Source organism: Meleagris gallopavo, chromosome 2 (assembly GCF_000146605.3).
Source record: "Meleagris gallopavo isolate NT-WF06-2002-E0010 breed Aviagen turkey brand Nicholas breeding stock chromosome 2, Turkey_5.1, whole genome shotgun sequence".
NCBI classification, from domain to species: domain Eukaryota; kingdom Metazoa; phylum Chordata; class Aves; order Galliformes; family Phasianidae; genus Meleagris; species Meleagris gallopavo.
In genome coordinates this window covers 88,291,210-88,317,430 of record NC_015012.2, presented here as the reverse complement: position 1 = coordinate 88,317,430, position 26,221 = coordinate 88,291,210, and the positions used below count along the sequence as shown (strand labels likewise).

Here is a 26,221-nt window from a genome sequence, read left to right as displayed (position 1 = left end):
CTTCAGGATCCAGAAGTCTGGCAACACCAAGTTTTTCTGCTACAAAAAAAGCATGTTCTAAATTTGCAAGGTTGCTTTGAACAGCAACGGTATTCATGTCTATCAGGTCCGGCCTGCCAAAGAAAAAAAAAAATAACACTTGATTACAACCCTTAAATCACCACACCATTAGTAACTCAATCCAAGGACACAGAAGGATTCAGCAACACAGTTTTCATAACAAAAAGGATTTCATTAAAAAGATGTGAACAGGCAGAAGTCAGGGCTAAGTGATAAACACAAGCAGCAGGCAACTTCAGCCTTGTCAGTTCTTCCTTCCACCTACCAGCTGAAGTTTCTAACTACCCTTTTTACATACCTCTATGTTCTTATTTATTTGTATGCATTGCCATTGCATTTTCTTGCCTTGTCCTTTCTACTGCCCTTGCAGAGGCTAAGTTCACTTTTCTCTTGGGACTCATTGATGTGGGGAAGGTCATTTCTAACACCTTTACAAGTTTATAGTTGTTCTGCATCAAACTCTTCAGTGCACATCAGAATCCATATGGAAATAAGGTCAGTCGCAGTAACATCACTCGAACCTAGCAGACAAGTATTCTTCCTGGGCATTAAAGAAGTCTGTTCAAATTTGCATCAAAGCCCTGCTTTCAGATAAATGCTGCTGCTAGTTCTCCTGCAGACAACCCTCAGCCCTTTAACACTTTCAACATTCCTCTTTCTAAACTTCACAGCCAGTCATAATACTCCTCTTCTAAAGGAATACACATACTAAGCAAAACTCACCTCTAAACAGTTTTAAGGTCCATAAATGTTATCACGTACCAACACTACAAATTTTAAATTAATGCAAAACTTCACATTAAATCAAACTAAAAATGAATATTAGCTTTTAGGTTTGCTATGTGGTGTCAGGTTTTTAGATCTTGTGGTTCTCAACACATGCTATGTTACTGTCTGCTTCCTGCACTCCCAGGAATCCTGTCAGCCATAACAACTGAAAGAAAGAAAGATCTTTTGAAAGACACTGAGCGAAAACCTCATCCCATTGAAGTCAGCTAGAGTCACAAAAGCCTGAAAACTTTGGTTTTGAAATCATAAGATACAGAAAACTAGACCCACAATGGAATAAAACAAACCCTCAAAACAAAACAAACAAAAGAAATGTCAAAGATTTAGTGAATAATTCACTGCTTTCCTAGTTTTACCTAGCAGAAGCTTTAAATAATTGAAAAGGAAGAGAGAAAGAAACTTGTTAAAAGTATCACACTTTAAAAAACTAATATATCTTACCAGATTCTCTTGCTTTAGAATACTCAATACAATTTTGTCCTTGAATTAAGTATATGAATACTGTTAATAGAAATGTATTTCTTTCCAGTTGTCTAGAATTGTTCCTGTTCTGTTGTGCTCTTTAGATCAGTCTATAGGCTGATCGTAAAGCTGCATCTATCCTTTTTTGAAAGAACATGTAATTAAGAACAAAACCTCAGCAGTGTAAAAAGAAACATAATTCTTCTAAGCCAGAGGGAGTTTCTACTTTCAATATGTTTGGTGGGAGCATGATCAAGGCTCATGCCATCGTTCTTTGAATTTCTTTGCAGTGAAAACAGTGCAAAGAAAACAACATTCTCTGTCAAACTTATCAGTACAGAGAAGCCAAGAAAAATAAAAGACAACAGTTGAAAAGAAAATGGAGCAGTCCAGTCTCCTGTTTCAGCCACATTAACAGAGATGTATGAACAATAAACGTTACTTTCACAGTGCAGTTTTGATGAGAGAAGCAGGTTTCTATAAGTGTACATAGTTTGTCTTTTTTTTTTTTAACCTGTCTTTCTTTACATTTGTTTCATGCTGGGTAAAAATGACCCAGGGATCATATATGCTGCCTGTTCAATTGCCAACTATCAGAACAAGAAGGGACAAGTTTTTGAAATAGCATTGTCTGTTCCCAGAAACAAGCTGCAAACTGCAGATCAACTAACATTATTAACTCCTTTGGAATAAAGCTTCCAATTAGATGAATAACTAAGGCTTTTCTCACTGCAAAATAGGTAAATTCCAATAAAAATAACAGCTGTCATAGGATGCACAATAAATCTTACTGCATAGCTGCTTTGGCTTCAGAAAAACTTCACAACACTCACTTAAAACAACTTCCCATCCCTGCACTTCTGTCCAGTCAGGGTTATTCCAGTTCCCCTTAAAGAACAATGGTAACTTGTAATGAACACCACTCTATCCTGAATTAATTACACACATAATACATAGCATTTCAACCTAGATTAACTAGTCTGTATTTGTGTAAAGCCTTGATCTGCCAGAAAATACCACAGAAGACAGTGTTTGTCTGTCTTAGTGGTGTTTGTCTTGGACTGCTTTGAAACAAAGCTCAACAGATGATTGAGAACAACCCCACTGCTGGCTTACAAAATGGAGAAGACAGGTATTATGACTTCCATGCAAAAGCGCATGGTACTTCCCAAACAAAGTGCACACTGCACAGGGCCTGGGGCCTCCTCCCTCTGCAGGATATCCTTTCTCCTTTCAGAATAACAGAGGGATACACTGCAAAACCACAGGAACAAGGAGTGTGTTTCAGAAGAAAAAAAAAAATAATAACTTATTCTTAGCCCTAGAAAATACAACCAGAAAAATGACTTATGAAATCAAAAAATGCCATGTTGTTCACTTTGTTTAAGAAAGTTTTCTCATGATTATAAATACCAAAAATTGCTTTTCTGCTAGAAGCCTGCATGGACCTGCCCGCTAACTCAGCCCAAAGGAATCTGTAATTCAGCATGCTCACAGGGATTCCTTGCGCTGTGCTCACTGCCGACCATCCTGCTCTACGGATCAAGGGAGCTCTGTGTTACTGAGCATGGGCTGTGCACTGTGAATGCAGCTCTGTAGAGCTGTATTCTGCAGCCTCACAAATATTTTCCAGTATCCTCAATATTTCATTTCTCAGGTGAATTCTGAAATACTACTAACTGCTTAAATTGCAACTAGGATGAATATCCTTCTGATACCATTTAATTAGTTGGCAAATATAATTAACAGTAGCAAATATCAGATTTTAAAGTATCATCCATCAAGGCAAACGTTTTCCTTTTTAAGGCTAAAGAGATGAAAGGTTTGTAGATGATTGTTACTTATCATTTATTATAACTTCATTTTATATTAATTTCATAGTATTGTTAAGTGGTTTTCTACACAGTTAAGAACCAACAAAATCCATTTCAAGTATAAGTCGATGACTCTACCTTCTGTCTTAATATTGTGAGTCATCTTACAGCAGTGGGCTGGGTTCTTGCCATCAAAAATCACACATAAACATCCCAAACACAAGGAGAGTTGGAACATTCCATGCAAAAGAGATGCTTCTGCTATGGCCACACCTCAGCCAAGGTGCTTGGCTTCTCCATAGCGAGTCATTAATCACCTAACTGATAAAATGATTAGTGTCTGTATTCCAGGTCCTAAAGTAGGTGCTAGAAATTAGACATAATTTGTATTGGAAGAGAGAAAAAAAGATCTGATTAATACAATTTCAAGTAGGAAACAGACAAAATCATAAACAATTCAAGAAAACATTTAAATACACAGCATCACAAAGAGAAGTGAACAATATCTGCATAGCAACATAAAGAAACCAAACATCATGTTTGGGTTTGTTTGTTGTTGGCTTTATTTATTTATTTATTTTTTTAAATGAAAGAGCCCTCATATAAGCTTTCTAGTCTGCAAACACTCCTTGAAATTTGTAATGCATAAGAAAGTTGGGCACACATAGATTTCTCCATAGCCAAAGCCTAATACCTAGTAAATAGTAAAATATTTCAAAGTCCAAGCTAGAAAACACAGTATTTGTCCATTAAAACAATAGGTCAGATATAAATCAGATCTGATATTTCATGAAAACAGCAGGAAAAGATAATTAATGGAACTTTTCTGTTACCAATCAATGATGAAAAGACAACATCCTTCTCTTCACTGTTCCCCAATGACAACTGCCCAAGTTATAGTAATGTTTATTAAACCAAATTTATTAAAATGTATATATGAGTACCATACTACATTAAGAAGCTGTTAATCAGTTCAAGAAGGTTACCAACAATCCTGAAGTTCTTTATATGAACAATCTAAACTGTTTTATCTGCACTTGTCTGTTTCAATCAAAACTTTTGATGGTGTCTGAGTAATACCCAAAATTAAAAGATATTTCATTCTTGGTTTATTGAGCACAGAAATTAATACAGCGAGTTTCAAGCAGAACTGACAGAGAAAACATGACTGAAGATGCAGAGTGAAGTGTGCGTGTCCCTGTATTTACTTAGCTTCTCTACTGCTGTAATTAGGAAATGCCTATAAAATATAAATGAATTCTTTGCTTTGCTGTTCACAGACAACTGAAAAGGACACATGTCAGTAAAAGCTGTGCTACTTTCAGGATGGGAACTATGAAAACTAATCAAATCCCATGCCGTAACCATTAAAAAAACATCTTAAGATCAGAGGGACTCCTGAATCAGATAGGATATTTCAAAACAGAGCAACACTACACACCACCTGTCCTAGAGATTTTGACTCACAGCAGAAAGATTGCAAACAATGGAATCAGAGATAAGTAATGTATGTAAAACAACTATAAATTTTAGCTCAACTTCTCTTGGCACACCTCCTGTTACTTTCCCAGGAACTCTGCAGATGAGTCTATATGCTAAGTCCTACCATTTAACCTATTTGTTAGGTTAGCTAGAATATAGAACATAAACATCTATGGATGATAGTCTCTAAACTAAGAACCAGCTGCATCTGTCCTTCAGAGGAAACAGTGCAAGGACACTTAATCTATAGTTACAACTGTTAAATGAAGTTGTCCAGAAAAGAAGGCTTGTGCAGAATAATGTGCAGCTATGTTTTAACTTCATTAGTCAGCCTTGAACATTCATGGTATAAATAACTGCAAACTGTAATTCCTATGGGGATAGGTTTTGCTTAGTTTAAAGTTTAACAGATTCACTCAGAAAGAGCAAGACTGGAAGACATCCAGCTTTTATACTTCCCTCAGAGACCACAAGATCTCCCTTACATATGTATGTAGATATACATGAGACAAGGACTGATACTCAGCTCCAGAACCAGACACCTAAATTTAATTGTCTAAACTCAATTGTCCACATGCATTTCACTGTAGTCAGTGGTCAACATACTCAATACAACCTATTCAGCAAGCTCTCTAGAACCGGAGTGCTAATTCAAAGGAATAGTTTAGAGAATTGCTTATCTCTCATGAAATGTTATGCTTCACTAAACATGTATGTTTTAAGACTGACATATCTCAAAAACATGAGAAATAAAAAGCCTGGCTATGCATTTTAAACACATAGATAAACTCTAAGGAACTTGATAATGATTAGTGAAGATTTGCCTAGTACTTCTTGAAGACTTTCTCATTCATCTAACACAAAATGAAGTAAAAAAGCTACCACAAGTTTTCCAATAAAAGTCAATAGATACATAATATGTCTTGTTTGATAGTGCATCTTTTAGCATTTCACTGGAAGTTTAAAGGGGAAGACAGGCGAAAAGTACTTCACAAAGTCCTTCAATACACACAACCATTTTTAAGTGATTTTCATAAACATTCCATTATTCTTCACAAATATCACACTGAGGAGGGGAAATATGGCAAATATTTAATGTCATCTCAAGTGCGAGACCAAAACATGACTGTTCAACAATAAATATCAACTGCATCTTCAACTGACACAGGGCAAGGTGACAAAAAAATTACCCCTCAGGATGAAACCACCGAGACAAGCTGAGCAGCGTTACCACCTCAGTTAGGCAACATTTGAGAATTCAGGATAAAAGGCAAACGATTTTCTACCCAACAACACCCATTATAGAAGTTTTCTCATAACTATGATAAACCAAACGGTGTGGTCTTTGTGTAGAGGCCTGCATAGTGTTTGCTCAACTATTCAACAATTTTCTTTTTTTAAGGTCACCGTTCAATAACGCACTGTGCTGATGTATTTCACATCATCATTATGACTTGCACACGTATTTTTTTGTCATCTCTTGTGTCAGTGGGACAGGAATGCTTGTAGTGTTCATTGTTTTATGCGCCTCCACAGATGTCATTCAATGCCTCTCCAGAGATGAACAATCATGTCTTTTTATTCCCTCAAGAGCTGAAAAACTCTCAAGTGATCTGGACTGCTCCTCCCTACTTTATGTATCTTTTTCTTGATTTTTGCTGTAAGTTTTCAGACATGATGAATCATTCTGAAAAAATGTTTCTATTATATAATATACAATATTATATAATATATTTCTATTGACATGACCTGCAAGTACTGTGACAAGGGCATGCTACAGGTACATTTCTGGAGTATTCCTCAGACATCTCACTATGCGCTATAAAGATTTCCAATAGAAAAATAATGTTTTAGCTGCACTAGAATTAAGGGTATTTGAGGGGTATTTTTCCTTACTTATTTATTTAGCCTCTAACCATATGTACGGCTAATCAGATTATTCCTTCTATTCTGCGTGAGTATTAAAAGCCAGATTGAATCCTCGTGCCCCACCTTTGTTAGCACAGCAAAACCTTACCTGTAACTTGTCATATAAACTGATTTAGATAAAGACACAAATGAAACATTGTAAGATCCAAGTCCTACTAGTTAATTGTGAAATTCAGCTTTAGCAAAAAGCTAACAGAACCTAATCACAACTTGGCAGGAGGTTTGTGACAAGGCTTTCAACCTTGCTATTTGCATGAATGAAACCAGAAGGGATCTCATTCCATCCTTTCACTAGCTTTAAAATCAGATTTTACATTCTCTTTGTAATATGAGATAATATCATTTTAGAAATAGTAATGCTATACAAGTTTGCCAAATCTTTTCCCTATGATTAAATTTAAATAGGAAAAGGCTCATATTCGTTAACCTCAACCCACACTTTGTGATCTGCAGAAATAACCATAAATCACATGCTTTTCCTTGGAGTGTCTGAATATCAAAAAGTCAATGAAGAAATCTAACTAAATGATTTTTCTGCTCTGCTCGGTGAGAAAACTCCTTCCAAGTCCAGGCAGTCACTACTGGAATGCCCTAGCTTGCCAGTGGGATTAACGTTGTCAACAGGGAAGAGGGGAGGGAGGGGGGGTAACACAAGAAGATCAAAACCAGATTTCCCAAAGGATCCTTGTGCCACCCTGCCTTGGAAGCAAGCGTTCCTTCACGTATCACAGATGTGTCAAATGCATTGCCAGAAGACCAAGACTTCTCCCTGTTTATCTTATTTATCTACCTAATTACATACCACCCCATCAATGCTCAGACACCAGGCACTTTTGGACAAAGGTTTCTGACACCCTAAGGTGTTCTGGTCTTTACTGATGATCTAAGAGCAAAAGACATGTGAAACTTGTGTGAAAAGCTAGCCTTTCAATCCAAAGCTTTTTTTTTTTTTCCCTAGTTTACTTCCATTTTGCCAAAATAAAAGCTCTGATTTCATCCCAGTATGACCTTTTTTCTTATCAGTTACTGCAAAAAAAGAAAACTGTTATCTTTCATTCAGCTGCTACTTTGCAGTAGGATCCAGCACAACATATAGAAGGATCATTTTAAGTCCAGATCTGAAAATAACCATTTCAAATGTCTGGAAGCTTCTCATCTGGAACCCACAAAGGCTAAACAAAACATCACAAGACATTAAAATTGTAAGCCAGCTTCCAGTACTATTTTAATACAGCCTGTACCAAGAGACATCACAATTTTTCAGAGTGCCTCCAACTACACTGTAGCTGAGGTTACTCGATATTTCGAAAATCAAAAGCTATTTGCATACTCAGGCAAACCACATTACACAAATGTCTGTTTGTCAGTATTTTTAATTATCCTAAACACTGTTTATATTTTCCCAAATTGCTACATCTTAATGGCAAATTAGTTTCTTTTACACAACAAAAACCCTTGAAAACAGTAACATACACATTTCTGAGCAACGATAGAGTGGAGAACACAACCAAACTGACATTTTCTTTTTGTTAAGGCTGGGTAATAATAAATTACAAGTTACAAAACAGCAAGCCAAAACTAGCAGATGCAACTCATCTCTTTATTTAAAACATATCCCCTAGCATTTTAAGGTTTTCTTTTGCATTCATTCATTCCCCACAGGGCTCAACATGTTACTGTAAATTGAGGTAGCCCTGTCCCTCCCCTTAAGGAATGTATTCATGTCTGTACCTGATCGCCTGCAACATGTTTTAACATCAAAGGGATCCCATAAACACTGCCATCCAGGAGCTCAGCATTCACTCAGCTATATGTATATGTCATGCTGTCCTGCGTAAGGCTGAAATAGTAATGAATGTCTCCCTAATATCTAATCTAAATCTCTCCTTTTCTAATTTAAAGACATTCCCCTTTGTCCTATTACTATCAGACCACGTAAAAGGTCAGTCTACCTCCTGTTTAAAAGCTCCCTTTAAGTACTAGAAGGCAGTAATCAGGTCTCCCCAGAGCCTTCTCTTCTCCAGGGTGAACAATACCAACTCCCTCAGTCTGCCTTCACAAGAAAGGTGCTCCAGCACTCATCGTAAGATGGACCCCTGAGGGACACCACTCCTCACTGGCCTCCACCTAGACACAGATATATTGACCACAACCCTCCGTCTTGAAGTCTTCCTGCTAATTGCTTATCCACTGCATGGTGTCCTCTCAAATCCCTCTCTCTTCAATTTAGAGATAAGGATGTTGTGTGGGATCATGTCAAAGGCCTTACAGAAGTCCAGATAGACAGCATCAGTAACTCTCCCTTAGTCTATTGATGCTACTACTCCATCATAGAAGGCCACCATACTGGTAAACAAAATCTGCCCTTGGTGATGTCATGCTGGCTGTCTCAGATCACCTCCTCATCTTGCATGTGCCTTAACACAGCTTCCAGGAGGATTTGCATCATGATCTTCCCAGGCACAGACATGAAGCTCACAAGCCTGTAGTTCCCGAGTCCTCCCTTCTCCTTTTCTTACAAATGGGAGGAACATTTCCCTTTTTCGGTCACAAGGAACTTCACTTGATAGTTGCAACATTTTAGAGAGTGGCTTAGCAACCACACTGACCACTTCCTTCAGGATCTGGGATGCATGTTATCTGGCCCCATGCACGTTTTTCTTCTAACACAGACACTGTTATTTTAACTTCTGCTCAAAATGCATCTCTTTGAACTATTTATTATCACTTTCTTCTCTTGGAACATTTCTGATATTTTGCTTTCTTGTTATGTAGTGCTCAAATTTGTACACTGCAGTATTCACATGGTCTCAGCAAGCTTTTGTATAGAATTATATGAAATAACCTCACTTATTTTATTGTCTCAAGCCCCTCACATGCGTACTACTGTCCAATTTGTTTATCAAATTGCTGCCAGCCCTAGTTTTAAGAATTTAGTTTATTCACACCTTTTTTCCTAAACATTGCCTCTTTGTTTTGTATGGTTGTTGAAACTCATCTAAGAGTGGAAGTGCAGACATAACCGGACAGATCTGCGCTCACAGCATAAAGAAGACTGGATCAAGGGCCCAAGGCCCCCAAGGACTCTTTAATTGCTGGTCATTCCTGCAGCATGACCCTGGCTGTGTCAATGTGTATCCTCACATGCAATATGTCGCCACAAGCCATGCAGCTCCACGTCACACAAAGTCAGACTGAACGGCCTGAATCCACTGAAACAAACTCAATACCTGAGACTAGTATTTAAAAATGTAAAAACAAACTATAGAAAGGAGTGTACACATCTTTTCAAATACCGTGTGTGTCTGATGTTAAATCTTCTCTTACTACCTCTGTACTACATTGTCACTGAAATTATTATGGATAGTATGATTGGGTGTGTTTTCTGAGTGCTGGTAGCCACCACTGTTAACAAAGTATACATAGGTGCCATGAAAGCATATGACTTATATAATTCTGCTATTACTTTTGCTGTTTGTTATTTTACTTTCAGAGACTTTTTAACAGAAATTGTCTGCATTTCTTCTGCACCAATGGCTCAAGAATGTTTGAGGTTAAAAAAAAAAAAAGAACAAGCAGCTTGTTATTTTGATGTCACTCTTGGTAATTTTTCATTAGAAAGTCCTTTATTTTAAAACAAATGTGTCTCTGAAGTGTAATGTAGATCTGTAATTAAGATTATTAGCTCCAATCCGGTATACAACTCTTAATGAAATAGCAGTAGCATTCATTATCTGTAGATGTCAACTGTTTCTATACATTTTAACAACAGGACACAGTTCTACAAAATGAGCATTTCTTCTTCCTGGGAGAAAAGCACACGCATAAGAAAATGGAAACACAAATCAAGCACATTTACCTAAAGCACAGTCTACTATCTAAAGATGCAAGACTAAGACCCAGGCACACATATGGCAATATCTCTGGGAAAATCTGGGCATTATGTGCTGATTAAAGTCAGTCTCCAACTTTGAAGTCTGGCTTACAGGTTTTTGCTATGTATGATATGATGTCATGAAAGAAATAACACGTACTTTTTAAACTGCCTGAAGTCACATTTCTTCCAACACAACACACTGAAGCAAATAACATGTCTTAAATGAAAAATTAAGCTGTAAGAGGTTAGTTACTCAATAGATGAGACGAACAATTTTCTTGAAAATGCTGGGCTTATGTGTAACCTTTCATAATGGACTTGATCTCACATTCAAAGAAAGATGTGGAGTTCAATAAAAGTCTGAAAACTGATATATTTAAATAAAAGTGTGTAATTAACAAGCATCATAAAGTCTAGTAATAAAACTGACTTTTTAGGTTGATAATTATATTTGTTATGTCTGTGTAAAAACAAATATTCACACGGAATAACTATGAAAAGCAAAATTGAGGGCCTGTAGCAGAGCTCTCAGAGCCCGTTCTTGAAGCTCGCATGGAGCCCAATTAATTTCCCAGGCATTTAATCACAGAATCACCAAGATTGGATAAGACCTCCAAGATCACCCAGTCCAACTATCACCTATCACCACTAGTACTCACTAAACCATGTCCCTCAACACAAAATCCAAATGTAACATAAACGTTCTGTAATCACTTACAGAATGTTTTAAAAGTGAGGTTTTACGTTTTACATACTCTTCGGAAGTTCAGAAGAGCAGTCTTCCATCTTCCCTATAAGCACAACTGGAACTTTCTGAAAACACGAGCAACCTTCTTACACAAATCACATTTTACTGAGAAAAAATATTAGTTACATTACAGGCCAAATATCTCACATAAAAACATTTTTCACCTCATTTCTGTCATTCATATCATTATTCTCCTATTATTTAAAGAAGATTGCAAACTCACTGGAAACTCATGCATACATTCATTTATAATTATAATCTGCTATTCCAATACCCTGTTGTCTAGAACTAGACAGTGACATCTCCTAGCCACTTGCAGGATCATACTGGACCCATATAGTTCACACTCCGAACAGCATATCCAGGAAAGACCCATCAGCCATGGTGTAAAGGCTGTGAGCACAACTTTGTGTTCAAAAATATGTTTGGATGTGGCACTGGGGGCATGGTTTAGTGGGGAAATATTGATGGTAGATGGATAGTTGTACTGGATTATCTTGGAGGTCTTTTCCAACTTTGGTGATTCAGTGATTCTGTGACTCCTGTGACTGGCTGGCAGCAGTATTCCTGCTGAGGAGCCCCATCCCTGTTTATTCATTTAGTTCTTGCTGTAAGCTGGCATTCCTCCTGGCCCAGGGTGGGGCAGCTGTGCGGTATTTTCATAAAGCAAAGGCATCTCTGATGAGCACAGCATACCTGGCACAGGAGAAGTTGCCACGTTGCACTGTGACTGGCACACGTGCTCCTCAGGAGCACTCCACACCCACAGGCATGCTCTGAGGTGGCCACACCACATCCACACCACTGTCTGGGCCAAAAAATCACAGCACAGATAGATAGAAGGGAGCTCAAAAGGTCATCCTGTCCAAACCTCCTGTGCCCAAGCAGGTTACCCAGAACAAAGTCCAGCTTTTGGACATCTCCAAGGAGGAGACTCTACAGACTCTAGGCAACCTGTGCCAGTGCTCAGCCATCCCACAGCACAGAAGTGTTTCCTGATGGGCAGACAGCACCTCTTGTTTCAGATTGTGCCTATTGCCGCTTGTCACTCGGCACTACTGAAAAGAGCCTAGCTCTGTCCTCTACACCCTCCCTTCAGCTATTTGTAGACATCGATAAGAGGCCCCCTGAACCTCTTCTAAGCTGAACAGTCCCAGATCTCTTATACTTTCCTCATAGGAGAGTTGCTCCAGTTTTTCATCACTTTCGTGATCCTTCATACATCTCTCTCAAGTATGCCCATGTCTCTCTTGTACAGGGAAGCCCAGCTCCGTGGCCTCACCAGTACTGTTTAGAGGGGAGAAATCACCCCCCTTGACTTGCTGGCAATGCTGCCTAAAGCAGACCAGGATACCATTAGCCTTTCATCGCAGCAAGGCCTGTGGCTGGCTCACATTCAAGTTGGTGTCCACCAGGACTCCTGGGTCATTTTCTGCCAGACTGCTTTCCAACTGCACATGCTGGTGTCTGGAGCTTCTCTGCCCTGGAGCATGCCAGCCAGCAGCATTTGCAGACATACAGCCTAACTTCTCAGAACACCTCTACTCTGCAAAATGGAGTCTGAGAGCTACTAAAATAGACAAACTGAGCATATGGAGAGCCACAGTCAGAAATATGTGCATTCTGTTAGTATTTAACCTACTTACCAATATGAGCATAAGCTAAGTTTATTTTTGTTCTCTGGAATAAAACACTGCAGTTAAAAATATCAGGCAACTGTTTGGAAAGACCGTTCCAATCTTGTGAGCAATAGCTGGAAATTATTATCTCTATTTAAATGATACAAAACTGAAAAGGAAAAAAAACATAGAAGCTCAATGAAATCAGTGGAAGAATTTCATTGATTTCATCAGAGAGGTGACGGAGCTCAAGAACTATGACCTCTCAAAGCAAAAAAACATCAGATAAAGACTTTAAACATATATGTTTACAGGAACAGGATGAGCTAAATGGAAACAGGCATAGAAGCACATAAAAGGGGAACTCTGCACTTACTCAGGAGACACTGAACCTCAGCCACTGAATTATCTGCTTTATGCAACGCACTCATGTCATAGGTGCCTGTTTTTCCTAGCCAAAAAGCCATGAATGAAACTGTCAGAACGCTGCCAAAAACAGCACTCCAACAGAGCAACTGCAGGTAGTTAGTAATACCCCAAAACATTAACATTGCACAGCCAGAGGACAGAATTCTAGTTTTTAACTGATCTGTACAACTACAAGTTGCTAAGATGTAAGGACCATGCTGTTCACCAGAAGAAGCCCTGGCACAAGCCTCTGAAAAAGATCTAAGAAATATTTTGTATTATTCCATCTTGTATGCTCTTTTCTTTTTTTTCTCCTGCTCCCTTTGTATCTTTCAAACAGTTTATTTTTTTTCAAATTCTCATCTGTGCTATGTTAATTTCTTCAGCTGTTCTGTTCTGAAGTAAAAAAACAAACAAAACAAAACAACAAAAAAAAAACAATCAACAAAAACAGCCCAGTCCTTTGCCAGTTATTTCCCTTTGCCTTGCCAACCTTACTAAAAGAAGACTTTCTTGTTGGCATGCACTCCTCCCTCACTGGCTACCCAGTACAGAAGCATTAATCAGAAAAACAATTCATTGATTCAAATACAACTTCATGTTGCCTTGAAGTTACGAACTGTCACACCTATCTTCTCTGGGAGTCAGAGCACTTTTCATGCTTACAGCCTTTCTATGCAGTGCTTGGGGAGCTGAACGTATCTGCCTGCCTCATTTGTCTCCCATTTCACTTCACTGTTCTAGTCCCCATACTCATGCATGCTGCTTCTTCCTAGGTTTCTTTCTGTGATGAGACAAGTGGTCTCACAAGAGGAAATCCCAAAAAAACAGATGATCTGCATAGAAAGGGACAAATTTGATGTGCCTTATTTTGGACTCTCCCTCAGTATTATACCAAGAAAATCACATACCTTCAAACTTCCTCATGATATACCTCAGAGAATACCACACAAACTCTTCACTCATGCTGTAATATAATCTAGAATTTGCAAGCCTTGTAAGTGAGAGACAAGTCAGTTCACACTAATTAGCCTAATGGCAAAAAGACTCTCCTCACTATAGCAGTTCTATAGTTCTCCTCTCTATAGTAGTTCTATAAAAAACAAACCTACAAACCTCGATGTTCAAGATAGGAGCAAAGAAATACAGAGAGACCTCAAACAATAGGCAAGGTTTAGCAAAGCGCTGATCTTAAATCTTGTTCTTCTGCTGAACTTTGATGCCAAAGTCAATTTTATCAAGAGGCCCCTGTTCTTAATTAGAATCTAGAATTAAACTAGATCTCATCAGTAGACATCTTCAAGTGGATTTTAAGTAAGTAAACCTAGTGTATCCTGAAGCCATCAATGGTTTTATCAATGCTAAACAGTGTGGTCACAAAAACATAGAGAGAGAGAGCAAGAACAGTGCCCTCCTAATACTGGGAGTGCTCAGGCCAACTGGTCTCATTTTCCATGAGAATGCCCTGTTGTTTTCCAGAAGGCACAGAGTACATCTCAGCTCCAAGCAGAGAAACTGCAGAAGTTCTCAGTTCCAGAGAATCAGTGAAGTCAAACAGCGAAGAATACGGGGAATTAAGGCATATCTCAGGTTATGCAGTAGTTGAGAGACTTAACCAGCAGTGCAGATTTGGACTACAGATGTAGAGAGCACTGTTTAGCGCTGACTTGACCGTGCATGTACACTGATGTATGACCAAAGGGAACGTGAAGAAGACAGGGAACTAGAACCTCTAGTACACTCTTCTCAACAGCTTGGAGGTGACCCTTGAAGGATGCGCAGGTTTCATGGGGTCTCTCCTCTGAGGAATGAGGGACGCAAAAGGGCTAATAAGGCATCTTATGTCTCCAAGAAGCAAAGGACCGCCCAGGAAGAGCTAGTATCATCTCCACAGCTGCAGTGCTATTTATATGCAAGGTAACCACAGAGTCTCTCCACATAGATTACAATGCCATAATTGATATTTCTCAAGAGAACAGAGTACTTACCTGTATTTATGAATGATGGCATTAAATAATCTTCCATCACGCCAGCAGGTAGTGAAATTTTCACAACGGATTCCAGCATAACCCTCAGTTGTCTGCTGTGACCACAGGAGCAATCTCTCTTTAGCAGACATGTCCTCTGACTCTCCAGTAACATGGATATCAGATATCTAAAATACAATAAATATAAGTATTACAACATATATATAACACTAAAAAGCATATAAAATGTTGCAGAAAAACACCGTTCAGTAGCAAAGGTTTTTCCTTCTTTAGCATCTGCATATATGAATGATTATTCACACACCAAATTATTTCATGTTGTATCTCTACAAACTCCTGTCTTCAGTATGAAACATAAAATTTATAGTACGGTTTGCTTCAGCCAATTCTCAACCTCAGTTTCTGGGAACAATATAGCACCCTTACGTAATGAGAAATATTTAAATATGTTTATGCTGATTAATTTTAATTTTAATTATGCTAATTTGAATATTAATAAACTTTTATTTGTCATACCTACTTTACGTATGTATTATATAACTAAATATAAAATAAAATGTGTTACAGGCAGATATTCCATCTATATAATATCCATATTTGTATTAAACTTCATTTAGTATTTATTTAGTTAGTTCCTCTCTTAAAACAGGTTATACTTTTCCAGAATTCATTGATGAAACAGTCATTTTTAGTGAAAAATGATGAGAATGATTTTAGGAAAACATTTTCTATGAAGCATTATAGGAATAATTGAAAGCTGAAAGATCATAATTGAAAATTCTATCCCAGATTTGGACCATTTTATTTTGTATTCTCTTCTATTATCCTCTTTGTGTCAGACAAAGCAAGAAAGATGGCAAACACTGGCAATTTTGCATACAAATACTGCTTTCTAGTGGATGGTCATAACGTCTCCTGGCCTTGTAATTTCTGAATTCAGACATTATCTTCTGTCTGATGCCTTCCTGGGGGAATTCAGACAGACCAGGCTGGAAATTGTGCCTTCTTTCTCTCATTAAAACCACACAAAACACAGTCAGGAACAAAGAGATGCAGCTTTATTCCTAGTGCTACTCTGTTAACTCCTAACTGGAGGTGGGGGGAAGCACTGGGAAGCGGGGGACAAAAGGAAGAGTGTATCAAGCCAATGGAACCACCGAACTTCAACCAATTTTCATAATTACAGGAAGTGATGGGCATTTACAGCCATCTAGCAAATTGTAAATAAGTTTAAAGCAGGGATCAAATTCAATTATTTTCTATCCAAGCAGACATAAAATTACAAGTTGTGAAACCTGTTTTTCAGATAATTATCAAATACCATAGGCTATAGGTATAGCTATAGGTGAAGGAAGGATACTGCTGCTGGAAAGCAAAGCCACTGAACTATTAGACTAGCCCATCAATAACCTCCAAACAACCAATAGCATTTTTGCTTCCTAATGCCTACATCGAACATTTTAAAGAAAAAATCACAGGAAAAAAAACTTTTTTGGTTTAAAACACTGAAAAGAAACACCTGTAGCTATTTCTAATTGTTTAGAAATATCTAGGTGTACAAGTCCTGCACAAAATATTTACACAAAGAAATATAGGATGTATGAGTTTTACATATGAAAAAAACAGGGAATCCAAGGTGGCAAAAGATCACTTTAAGGTCTCTCAAAATTTTCTTGTAAAAATCTATGAAATTTGTCTGAAAAACATAAAGCCTCCTTTCTATTGGTTACCTTTATTCTTTGGTATTTCAAAGCAAGAAAGCAAACTAAATATTTTTTCAGTAGCTTTAGTTTCTATTCATGACAGAACAACCAGACTACAGTATAAATTAAGTCAACCATTTACTACTTATCCGGCCAACGCTTCTGAATAAGATGACATCATCTGGAAGTGCCAGATGTCCAGTTTAAAAAAAAAACATTTTTTTTTTTAAAAAACACCACTATTTTTCCTGTAATTTTGAGAAAGTGCTCTGTGTGTAATCCTTAAGTGTCACATTTTTAATATATTTTAACATAAGCAACCAAACAATATAATTTGCTAACGGCCATTCCTTAGAGCTAGGTTCAAACCTTCAGCCTTCACGGTTAATTGGACTGTGTTGGCTGCGTGCATTTCAAACTGCAGAGAGTGCAAACACAGCATATTTGAGCGCATACTAGATTCTTCCAGCAAAATGGATTTTGAAATTAAGGCAATTTCTGAATGTCATATTTGTATCTGATGTTACATGCAAACAACATTTGTAACTATGGACACAAACACAAGGAAAACAGTTCTGAAACTGACCACTAAGCAACTTTTCAGTGCAAGTTCTGGATGGCTAAAACAGGTATTTAGTTTGTCCTAAGATGAACAGGGTTTTGATCAAAAAATTCTCTGAGCCCCACTTCACAGCCTAGCTGGTCAGCTGAAGAAAAAGGAACAGACTAGACTGGCTTCAGAAACTGAAGTTGTTTTCTATTCACAAAGGTAGCCCCTTTAAATACAGGTTGAGGAATACCAATGTAAGCATGAGATTTGTAACAACTTGAGCATTCCTGCCCCTTAATTAAGGTACTTCAGAATCTGAGGCTAAGATTTCAGACTTCATCATAAACAGTGGATTCACATTTAAAAAACATAAAAATACAAAAGAGAGAAATGGCGAGTCAAAGAGCTGTATTTTCTTATACTTACAAATATGAGCTGCAATTTGCAGGACATCCTATTAACTTGGAAGTACTTAACAAGTAAAATACTACCTCCAGAAAATAAGATGCCAGAGAAACAGTACATCTTATTAAAAAATGTCATTATACATACTACTAACCATGCATTAACTTTGGTATCTATAATATCATTTTCTTAGGAATACTAGAACTAAAAAGAGGTAGGGACAAACAAATCTTTTACTGTTGAAATTTATTCTTCAAAACAAATTACTCTGTGCAAACATTTCATCTGGATACCCCACAGACCTTCAAACCAACCCCACTGTAACCCTTTAGTGGAGCACATTCATTCCTTGAGCACAGAACAAATTGTTGTGTTCACACCAGCTTGAGCAGTTGTTTACTCTTCAAATTATATCATAAAGCCTTCAAATTACAAGCTATACAAGAAAAAATGACAGAGCTAATTCTGTAGCCAGCTCTAGCATCTCGAGATCACTCTCAAATGGCACAGAATACTCTATTTCATGTTTCTTACTGAGAGAACTAGTGCTTATAGCTCTGTCTATATATACACTCCACATAATTCAGTATACAAAATCAATACATCAAAGAACCTCAAGCTCAGAAGTTGCTGATCTCAATAATGTCATTCTGAAACCAAAGAACAAACTAGTATACACCATAAAGAGTCTTCCTCTAATTCCATCCTATGCCAAATGCTTTGAAGCAAGTCTAAACTGGATATAATTGACTTAAATATACAAAAGTAGAGAATGGGATACAGATGTACAAAATGCAGATTTATGATGTATTATAAATGAAATGTATTCTGATGTTTGCTAGCTCAAAAAGAGAAATTTCTGAAAAAAATAAAAAACACATTAATTATCAACATTTTGAAATGCTTATTTTAACAGAACCATTCCTAACTATTGAACAAAAAAGAAGTATTTATTTTCCATTTAAGTAGCTAGTTAGTTATGTGTTGTGTTTAAATAAAATTGTTTGACAGCATGCTGAGGGAAGTAGAGTTATACGAATGGAATTTGAACTTGCATGTGATCACAAGAACTCATCTCCCTTGACGTTACTGTTGGACTTTGTGAATTTCCATTTGGCCATAAACGTAAAAAGCTCCTATTCAGCTCTTTTAAATCTCAAAGGGGCTGTGTGACCAGCTTTGGACAACACCCTTTAAAATTTCTGGAAGAGTTGGAGAATTCCAGAAGAGAAAAACAAAAAAGACAAAGACCTACAAATGCACGACTTCTCAGAAAGACTGAAAAATTGTCTGTATTTAGTCTGAAGCTGGGAAAACTTATTGGAAATGTGACAACAGCCTTCAAATATGCAAAATACTGTTTTAAAACAGTAATAAATCAACTGCGTTGGGAATGGGAAAAGAACTAATGACTTTTAAATGAGCATATGGATGAAAAAGGAACTCCTGACAAAGCTCAAACATAAGCTGGAGATGTATAGGTAGTGGTAACAGGGACATGCCACATGGGATGAATACAAGGACATTGTCAGAGCACGCAAAAACGTGATGATGAAGGCCAAGGCCCATTTGGAATTAAATCTGGTTAGAGATGTCAAGGACAAGAAGGGATTCTTCAAACACATAAATAATGAATGAAAAACTAGTTAAAAAATTCAGTCTACTACTGAAGAGGGCAAGAACCCTGGTGACAGAGGATACAGAGAAAGCAGAGATACGGAATGCTTTCTTTGCCTCAGTCTTCACCACCACAGCCAGTCCTCAGGAGTCCCTGACCTAGGAGATCCAGCAGAACGTCTGGAGAAAGGAGGCACTTTCCCTGGTTGAGGAGGACTGTGTTAGAAATTATCCACACAATCCTGACATTCACAAGCCCATGGGCTCTGATGGGATGCACTAATGAGTGCTGAGGGAGTTGGCAGACATCAACACTAGGCCATTCTCAACCATCTTTGAAAGGTCATGGCTATCAGAAGAGGTGCCTGAGGACTGGAAGAAAGTAAAAGTCACCCCAGTCTTCAAAAAGGTCAAGAAAGAGGATCCAGCAAACTATAGGCCAGTCAGCCTCATCTCAAATACTTGGAAAGGTGATGAAATGGACCATTCCCCTTTGTCTTATTGCTATCCACAGCTGTTTACGAGAGTGGATAGTGATAGGATAGGGGGCAATGGTATACAGCTGAGACAGGGGAGGTTTAGGTTAGAGATTAGGAGGAAGTTTTTCACTCAGAGGGGTGGTGACACACTGGAACAGGTTGCCCAAAGAGGCTGTGGAAGTCCCATCCCTGGAGGCATTCAAGGCCAGGCTGGATGTGGCTCAGGGCAGCCTAGTCCAGTGGTTGGTGACCCTACACATAGCTGAGGGGTTGAAACTTGATCACAGAATCACAGAATTACCAAGGTTGGAAAAGACCTACAAGATCATCCAGTCCAACCATCCACCTATCACCAATAGTACTCACTAAACCATGTCCCTCAACACAAAATCCAAATGTTCCTTGAACACCTCCAGGGAGACTGACCCCCAACTCGCTACAGCCTCCCTTCAGGTAGCTATAGAGAGCAATAAGGTCTCCTCTGAGCCTCCTCTTCTCCAGACTGAACAATCTCAGCTCCTTCAGCCACTCCTCTTAAGGCCTGTGCTCCAGATCCCTCACCAACTTTGTGGCCCCTCTTTGATGATCATTGTGGTCCTTTCCAGCCCACACCATTCTATGATTCTATGATCTCCTTCTGGAGGCCATCTCTAAACACATGGAAGATAAGAAAGGGATCAGTAATCAGCATGGATACACCAAACTGTATCCTCATCCAAAGTGTATGCTTAACCAATCAGATTGCCTTCAGCGATGGAACAACTGGCTGGATGGATGAGGGAAGAGCAGTGAATGTTGTGTACCTTCAGCAAGGGTTTTGACACTATCTTCCACGATATCCTCATAGCTCAGGAAGCATGTGTCGGAAAAGTGGATGATGAGGTGGATTAAGAACTGTCTGAATAGCAGGTCTCAGTGTGATGAGTTGCATAGCCAATTGGGAGGAGTTGCTAACACCAACACTGGAGTTAGCAGTGTCCCCCAGGGTCAGTACTGGGTCCAGTATTGTTTAACTTATTCATCATTATTTGGATGAAGAGACTAGCAAGGGACTCTCAGCAAGTTTGCTGATGATTCAAAGTGGGAGTAAAAGCTTATATTTTACAGCTACTTGCTGCCATTCAGAAGGATTTCAATTGGCTAGAGAGATGTGCGAAGTGGAACCTCTTGAAATTCGACAAAGGCATGTGCAGTGTTCTGCATCTGAGGAGGAATAACCCCATGCTCCAGGACAGGCTGGAGGCTGACCTGCTGAAGAAGAGCTCTGCAGAGCAGGACCTGGGCGTTCCTGTGGACAACAGGTTGGATGTGAGCCAGCAGTGTGCCCTTGAAGTCAAGAAGGCCAGTGGTATCCTGGGTAGCATTAGAAAGAGTTTGGCCAGTAGAGGTAGGTAATTGTCCCCCTCTACTCAGCCTGGTGAGGCCTCATCTGGACTGCTGGGTCAAGTTAGGGTTATAAATACATTATAAATTTTCTCCAATTACCAGCATTAAAAAAGGGGATTGCATCTGCTTTGTGTTTTATGAGAAAGCAAGCAATGCTAATAAAGCAGAATTCATGACTTGGTCTGCAGATCACATTCCTGAAGAACAACTTACAACTCTCCCTCCCCTAGCTGTGCTACATGAATAAATAACACAAGATTATAAGATAGCAGACATAGTTGGAAAGTATCTTGTTATCTTACAACTATTTGATATTATACCTGAAATTATAAGCAGATGATTTCTTAGCAAGAAGTATTCTACTGAATGAGCTGGTTATACAAATAAGTTTTTTCATTAAAAAGTGCAGCATATTGCTTCTAACGTGGTTCAAATACACATCTGGTTTTGGTGTTTGAGCTTAATTTGTTTATTTTTGCAGGTTATTATTAATTCTGCAAATAAATTTACTGTATTAGACACTATGTAGACGGTAAAAAGTCATCTGAGGAGCTTATGGCCAGGTCAACATTTGAGGTTGTAAGTAGATGAATAATTCTGTTTCTGTATTAGTTTAGCCATATTTTTTCTGGAATAAAATCATATCCATAAACCGCAAGTGAAACTACCACAGATTAAACTTCAATAATAATGGTTGATATTGTCTTATAGAGAAGTCGTTGGTTTCTACATAAGTTGACAACCATCAAAAACTAGTGGTAAAACCAGCTAGTAGCTACCTTTTGATGATACTGATTGAAAATTACTTCTCATTTCAACACAATGGCAGTATCCTCTGTAGAGAAGCCAAATCTAGAGACTTGATTTTCTACTTCACCTGCAATTTGCTAAAACATCACTGAGTGTTGCTGTAGGAAGCCTGTTTCAATCTTGAGTCACAGCTTCTTGACCTTAGTGCTGCCATCTGCTCGAGGACAGCCTTAAGCCAGAACAGTATCAGAATACGTCTTGTTCATGGAAGTCAACCTCCAGAACCAAGAAAAAGGGCTGTAGAAATGAGGCTAAGGGAAACTTTTTCTCAGAGATTAGTTAAGAATGAAAATAATATTCCAGTTATTTGAGTTTTGCAAATGGGAAAACAGAGTCAGTGTAATAGAACATATGCAATCACAAAATAATTGTGTCACATGCATAAGAAGAAAAGAAATATTAATGTGTCACAGAAAGAGACTCAAAGGACACATTCATAATCCAGTAGTGGTTGCCATGCTATTTCAGAGGATAAAATCTTGTACTGCTGTTACAGTGCAAATTAGCTGACTATAGCCATCACTTTCCTCTGGTGTATGCCTCTGGGTATAAAAAGCCAACAACCTTCAGCTTCATCTTCAGCACTGTGTGAGCTGAAAATACATTACAGATTGAATAAGCTGACATGGTGAATGTGTGTCACTGATCTCTGTAATTATGAAAGCAAAAGGTAAAAAAAAATGAGATTTGTAACTGCAAATCTTGTATACAGTTCAGCCTGCATGAGGAACCTTGTGGATTTGTATTAGTAACAGCTTTATTGTTTTATACTGAAATAAAAATATTCAAATATTTTTTCATTCTCAAGAGCCAGCAAAAGAAAAACGTTTATGATTTTGTAAATTAAGCTCGAGCCTGAAATCTAGTTTTCCTCCTTGGTTTGTTTTCAGGTCAAAGCTAGGTGATGTTAAGATCATTTATCCTCAAAATCTTGAGTGGAAAAAGTGAACTAAACTGAGAAACAGACATTTCAGCAGCTCGTGTGCTTAGCCTAATCTCTTAGTAGTTTTCACGTTCATATAATCAGGCAGAGTTTTATTACTATCACCACCTTAATGTTAACGTAGGTGCTCAACAGGAGTCTCCTTTTCTCCTTTCTCCTGTGATAAGGAGAGTATTTACCTGGCTGGAGTAACAATTGCGGCAGTACTTGTATTACTCTGATCATACCGGAAAAAGTGGTCGTGCTTGGTTGAACAGACAAGGTCTCATACCTTTCTACTCAGCAATGACTTTTTGTTCTAATCAAAGAACATCCCTAAGCTGTTCCTGAATTCCAGTTAAGATTAAGAGGGCAAAGATCTCCACGTGTATAGGAGGCTATTTGTACAACCGTGTACTCTGTATTGTAATTGAGTGCATTATCTGCACTTAAAATCTAAGCTTAGAAAAAGTATAATTTGTATCATGTTTCAAAAATAAATAAGCAGTACAGCTGTAGTTAGCTTACTGCTGGAAAGAGTACTGTGTCATACACCCATTCTCTCTGAACACTCAAAGCTCAGATATCCCTGTATAGCAAGGGAAATTAGTTTTGGACCATATCCTTCTACTGGCATTTGATCCGCACTGACAGATTTCAGTCATACTAAAGATGAGTTGGGTAGGATCAGTAATATGGATTGAACTGGTAAGCATGAATACTGACAACAACAACAAAAATCTGTCTTCCTTCAGATACTCTGCAACTAACCTTGCACCTTGGTTTTATTGTAAAGCAAAAATAATCCTATCCTCAGAGGAAAATAGATTTTGAGTAATTAATATTAATAGAGCACATAGTTTTGGAAGAAAGATCTTTTAAAAGTGCAGAGCATTATTAACATGATTTATATCCACTTTTTTAATGCCAAGCTCCTTATTTCTTTCTATCATTCCTCAGTTACTATTGGCCATTTTTGAAAAGAATTAGAAATATTCCCTTCTATATGACGCAAGACTAAAAATGAGTAACAAGATGACAGATATTAAATGCGAAGAAAAACAACTTTCTAAAATTCACTCTAATTCCTAGAATTTTAACATCGGAATCTTTTTAAAAAATTAGGAAAGAAATCAAACTACAGGTAGCAAAACAGCATACAGATAGATCAATATTCCTGGAGTACAAAGGTGTACTTATGAAAAAGATCAAATAATACATACTGTCCTATGACTGACTATTGAAGCACCACAGCATGTGTTAACAATTTGCATACAGTATATTGAAGGCATTTTTGTAACACAGAAAAAATACTTTCCAATATTTATTTTGAGATAACTTGCAAACTAACTGTGCCAAAATACTTACCTTGCTCCTGTTTGGTGGAATGCTATAGACTGCATTTTTTCTTTTGGCAAATGGGAAAACACATCATCAGAAGAATAAAATCTCTTTTGTTCAAGCGGTGGATAACTTTTTCTCTTAGAAAGCAACTGATGCAACTTTTCAGATTTATTGCTTTCTAAAGAATCTTTAACAACTCTGCCATAAGTTTTGTTTAACCCTGTTTCTTTGTGCTGTTTGCCTAAAAGGTGGATGGCAGAATCCAAGCTAGCAGCTTTTCCATAACAAAGACCACTTGCTCTCTTCTGAAATGCTAATTCTCTTGTGTTGTATTCATCTGAATATTTCCTCTTCCAAGTATAGCTCCTCTCTGAACTCCTCTTGTCTTGTTCATTTAACCGTGCCTCTGTTTCAGCAGACTTGGTGAGCCTTTGCTTATCACCGGGAAAACTGTCCTGACAGCGAGAATCACTGTTGGTTTCACTCAGTAAAACTTCTGCTTTAACAAGATCAGCCAACAGGTCTGTACTCCTGGGCAGAGTGTTACCATCCACCGTTACGCTCTGGGGGAAGGAACAAGCCAATTCCATACTCTTTGGGAGAACTTCAATGTTTTCTGAAATTCCCACTTCATATTGGCTTTTTTCTTCATTTTCTTTAGCTGGTAAGGAATCTGGTCTCTCGTCAGCTGATTTCTTTCTTGATTTTCTTCTGAAATATTTTCTTCCAGGGGAATGTTTAGCTGGACTTAAGGGAGCTTTGGCAGGATCTAAACACTGTTCTTCCTTTTCAGCCCTTACGCATCCACAGACGTTCCCCATTTGGCTTTCAGGAACTCACAGTCACACAGCCTCATTCATTTCGGTATATTTACATACACTTAAATCCTCCTCAGAAAGTTAAGAACTGCAGTTTGCACCGTAATTCCTTCCAGACTTCCCTTCCATCCTCCTCAGTACGTAGCCATTTTGCTTATGAGAAATGCACACGCAATAAATGTTGTGGCAGGGTGCCCAGGCAGGGCCTGTGTCTGATTAGACACTGTGGCTTATTTCTGGCCACCAATCCTCTTAAATAAACATCACCGCAGCAGCATTAGGCTGGAAGGCTGATGGCCTTTCACAGAGATGACATAGCACTTATGAGCAATAGAAAAATCTTGCATACATTTAAACTTCCTGTTTCCTTCGGTAACTCAAGCAAGATAAAGTAGAAAAATATGCAGTAACCTTTGAAACTATTAGCTCCAGTCCAAATCCGAAAGCAAGCACTACAGCAAATATCTAGAGTGATTTAGTTAGCAAATTACTTTTTCACTGCCTATGCTTTTAGCATGTATCCAATGATCCATAGAAAGGAAGATTAAAATGAATGATCAGAGATTGCTTTGGCAGTGTGTTGTACGCAGAATTTTCATAGCAGCTTATATGATTTTTACTGGTTTGTCAGCTATAAATAACCTGCTGCTTCACGACTATCATACAAGTTCAGAACAGTGGTGCTGTGTACTCAGGGCTGGAACACTGCAGCAGATTTAAAACTTCTGGCAGAGAAAGGTGAGGCTAAAAGAGTCTGTCTAGAATACTGTCTGGAAAAAAAGCAGCTTTTATGCCTTCAATATGCTCAAATTAAACTCTTCTGATGTTTTTAAAATCAAGCTTTTTTCTTCTCTCATACTGCTTTTCTATAAACATGCCTGCGTCACTCTAAAAATAATAGCCAAGAAATAAGCAACACACTTACGAAAGCTAGATAGAAACAATTGACAAACTAAAATGAAAGCACATGTAACCACCAACATAGTTTGGAAAAATAGCTTCTGCTTCTTT

The 26,221-nt window shown here is 38.1% G+C and overlaps 1 protein-coding gene across 1 annotated transcript in view; it reads right to left on the bottom strand.

Annotated features, from left to right (window-relative positions):
* DST (dystonin) overlaps window positions 1-25,214 on the bottom strand; it is a 54,961-nt gene extending 29,747 nt beyond the window's left edge. The window contains exons 1-3 of the mRNA XM_010707832.3: window positions 24,417-25,214; window positions 15,177-15,343; window positions 1-113 (exon numbers count right to left, since the gene is read on the bottom strand). Coding sequence (XP_010706134.1) covers window positions 1-113; window positions 15,177-15,307 — 244 coding nt within the window. The 5' untranslated portion in view covers window positions 15,308-15,343; window positions 24,417-25,214. The remainder of the gene's footprint in view (window positions 114-15,176; window positions 15,344-24,416) is intronic.
* Window positions 25,215-26,221: the final 1,007 nt, after the last annotated feature.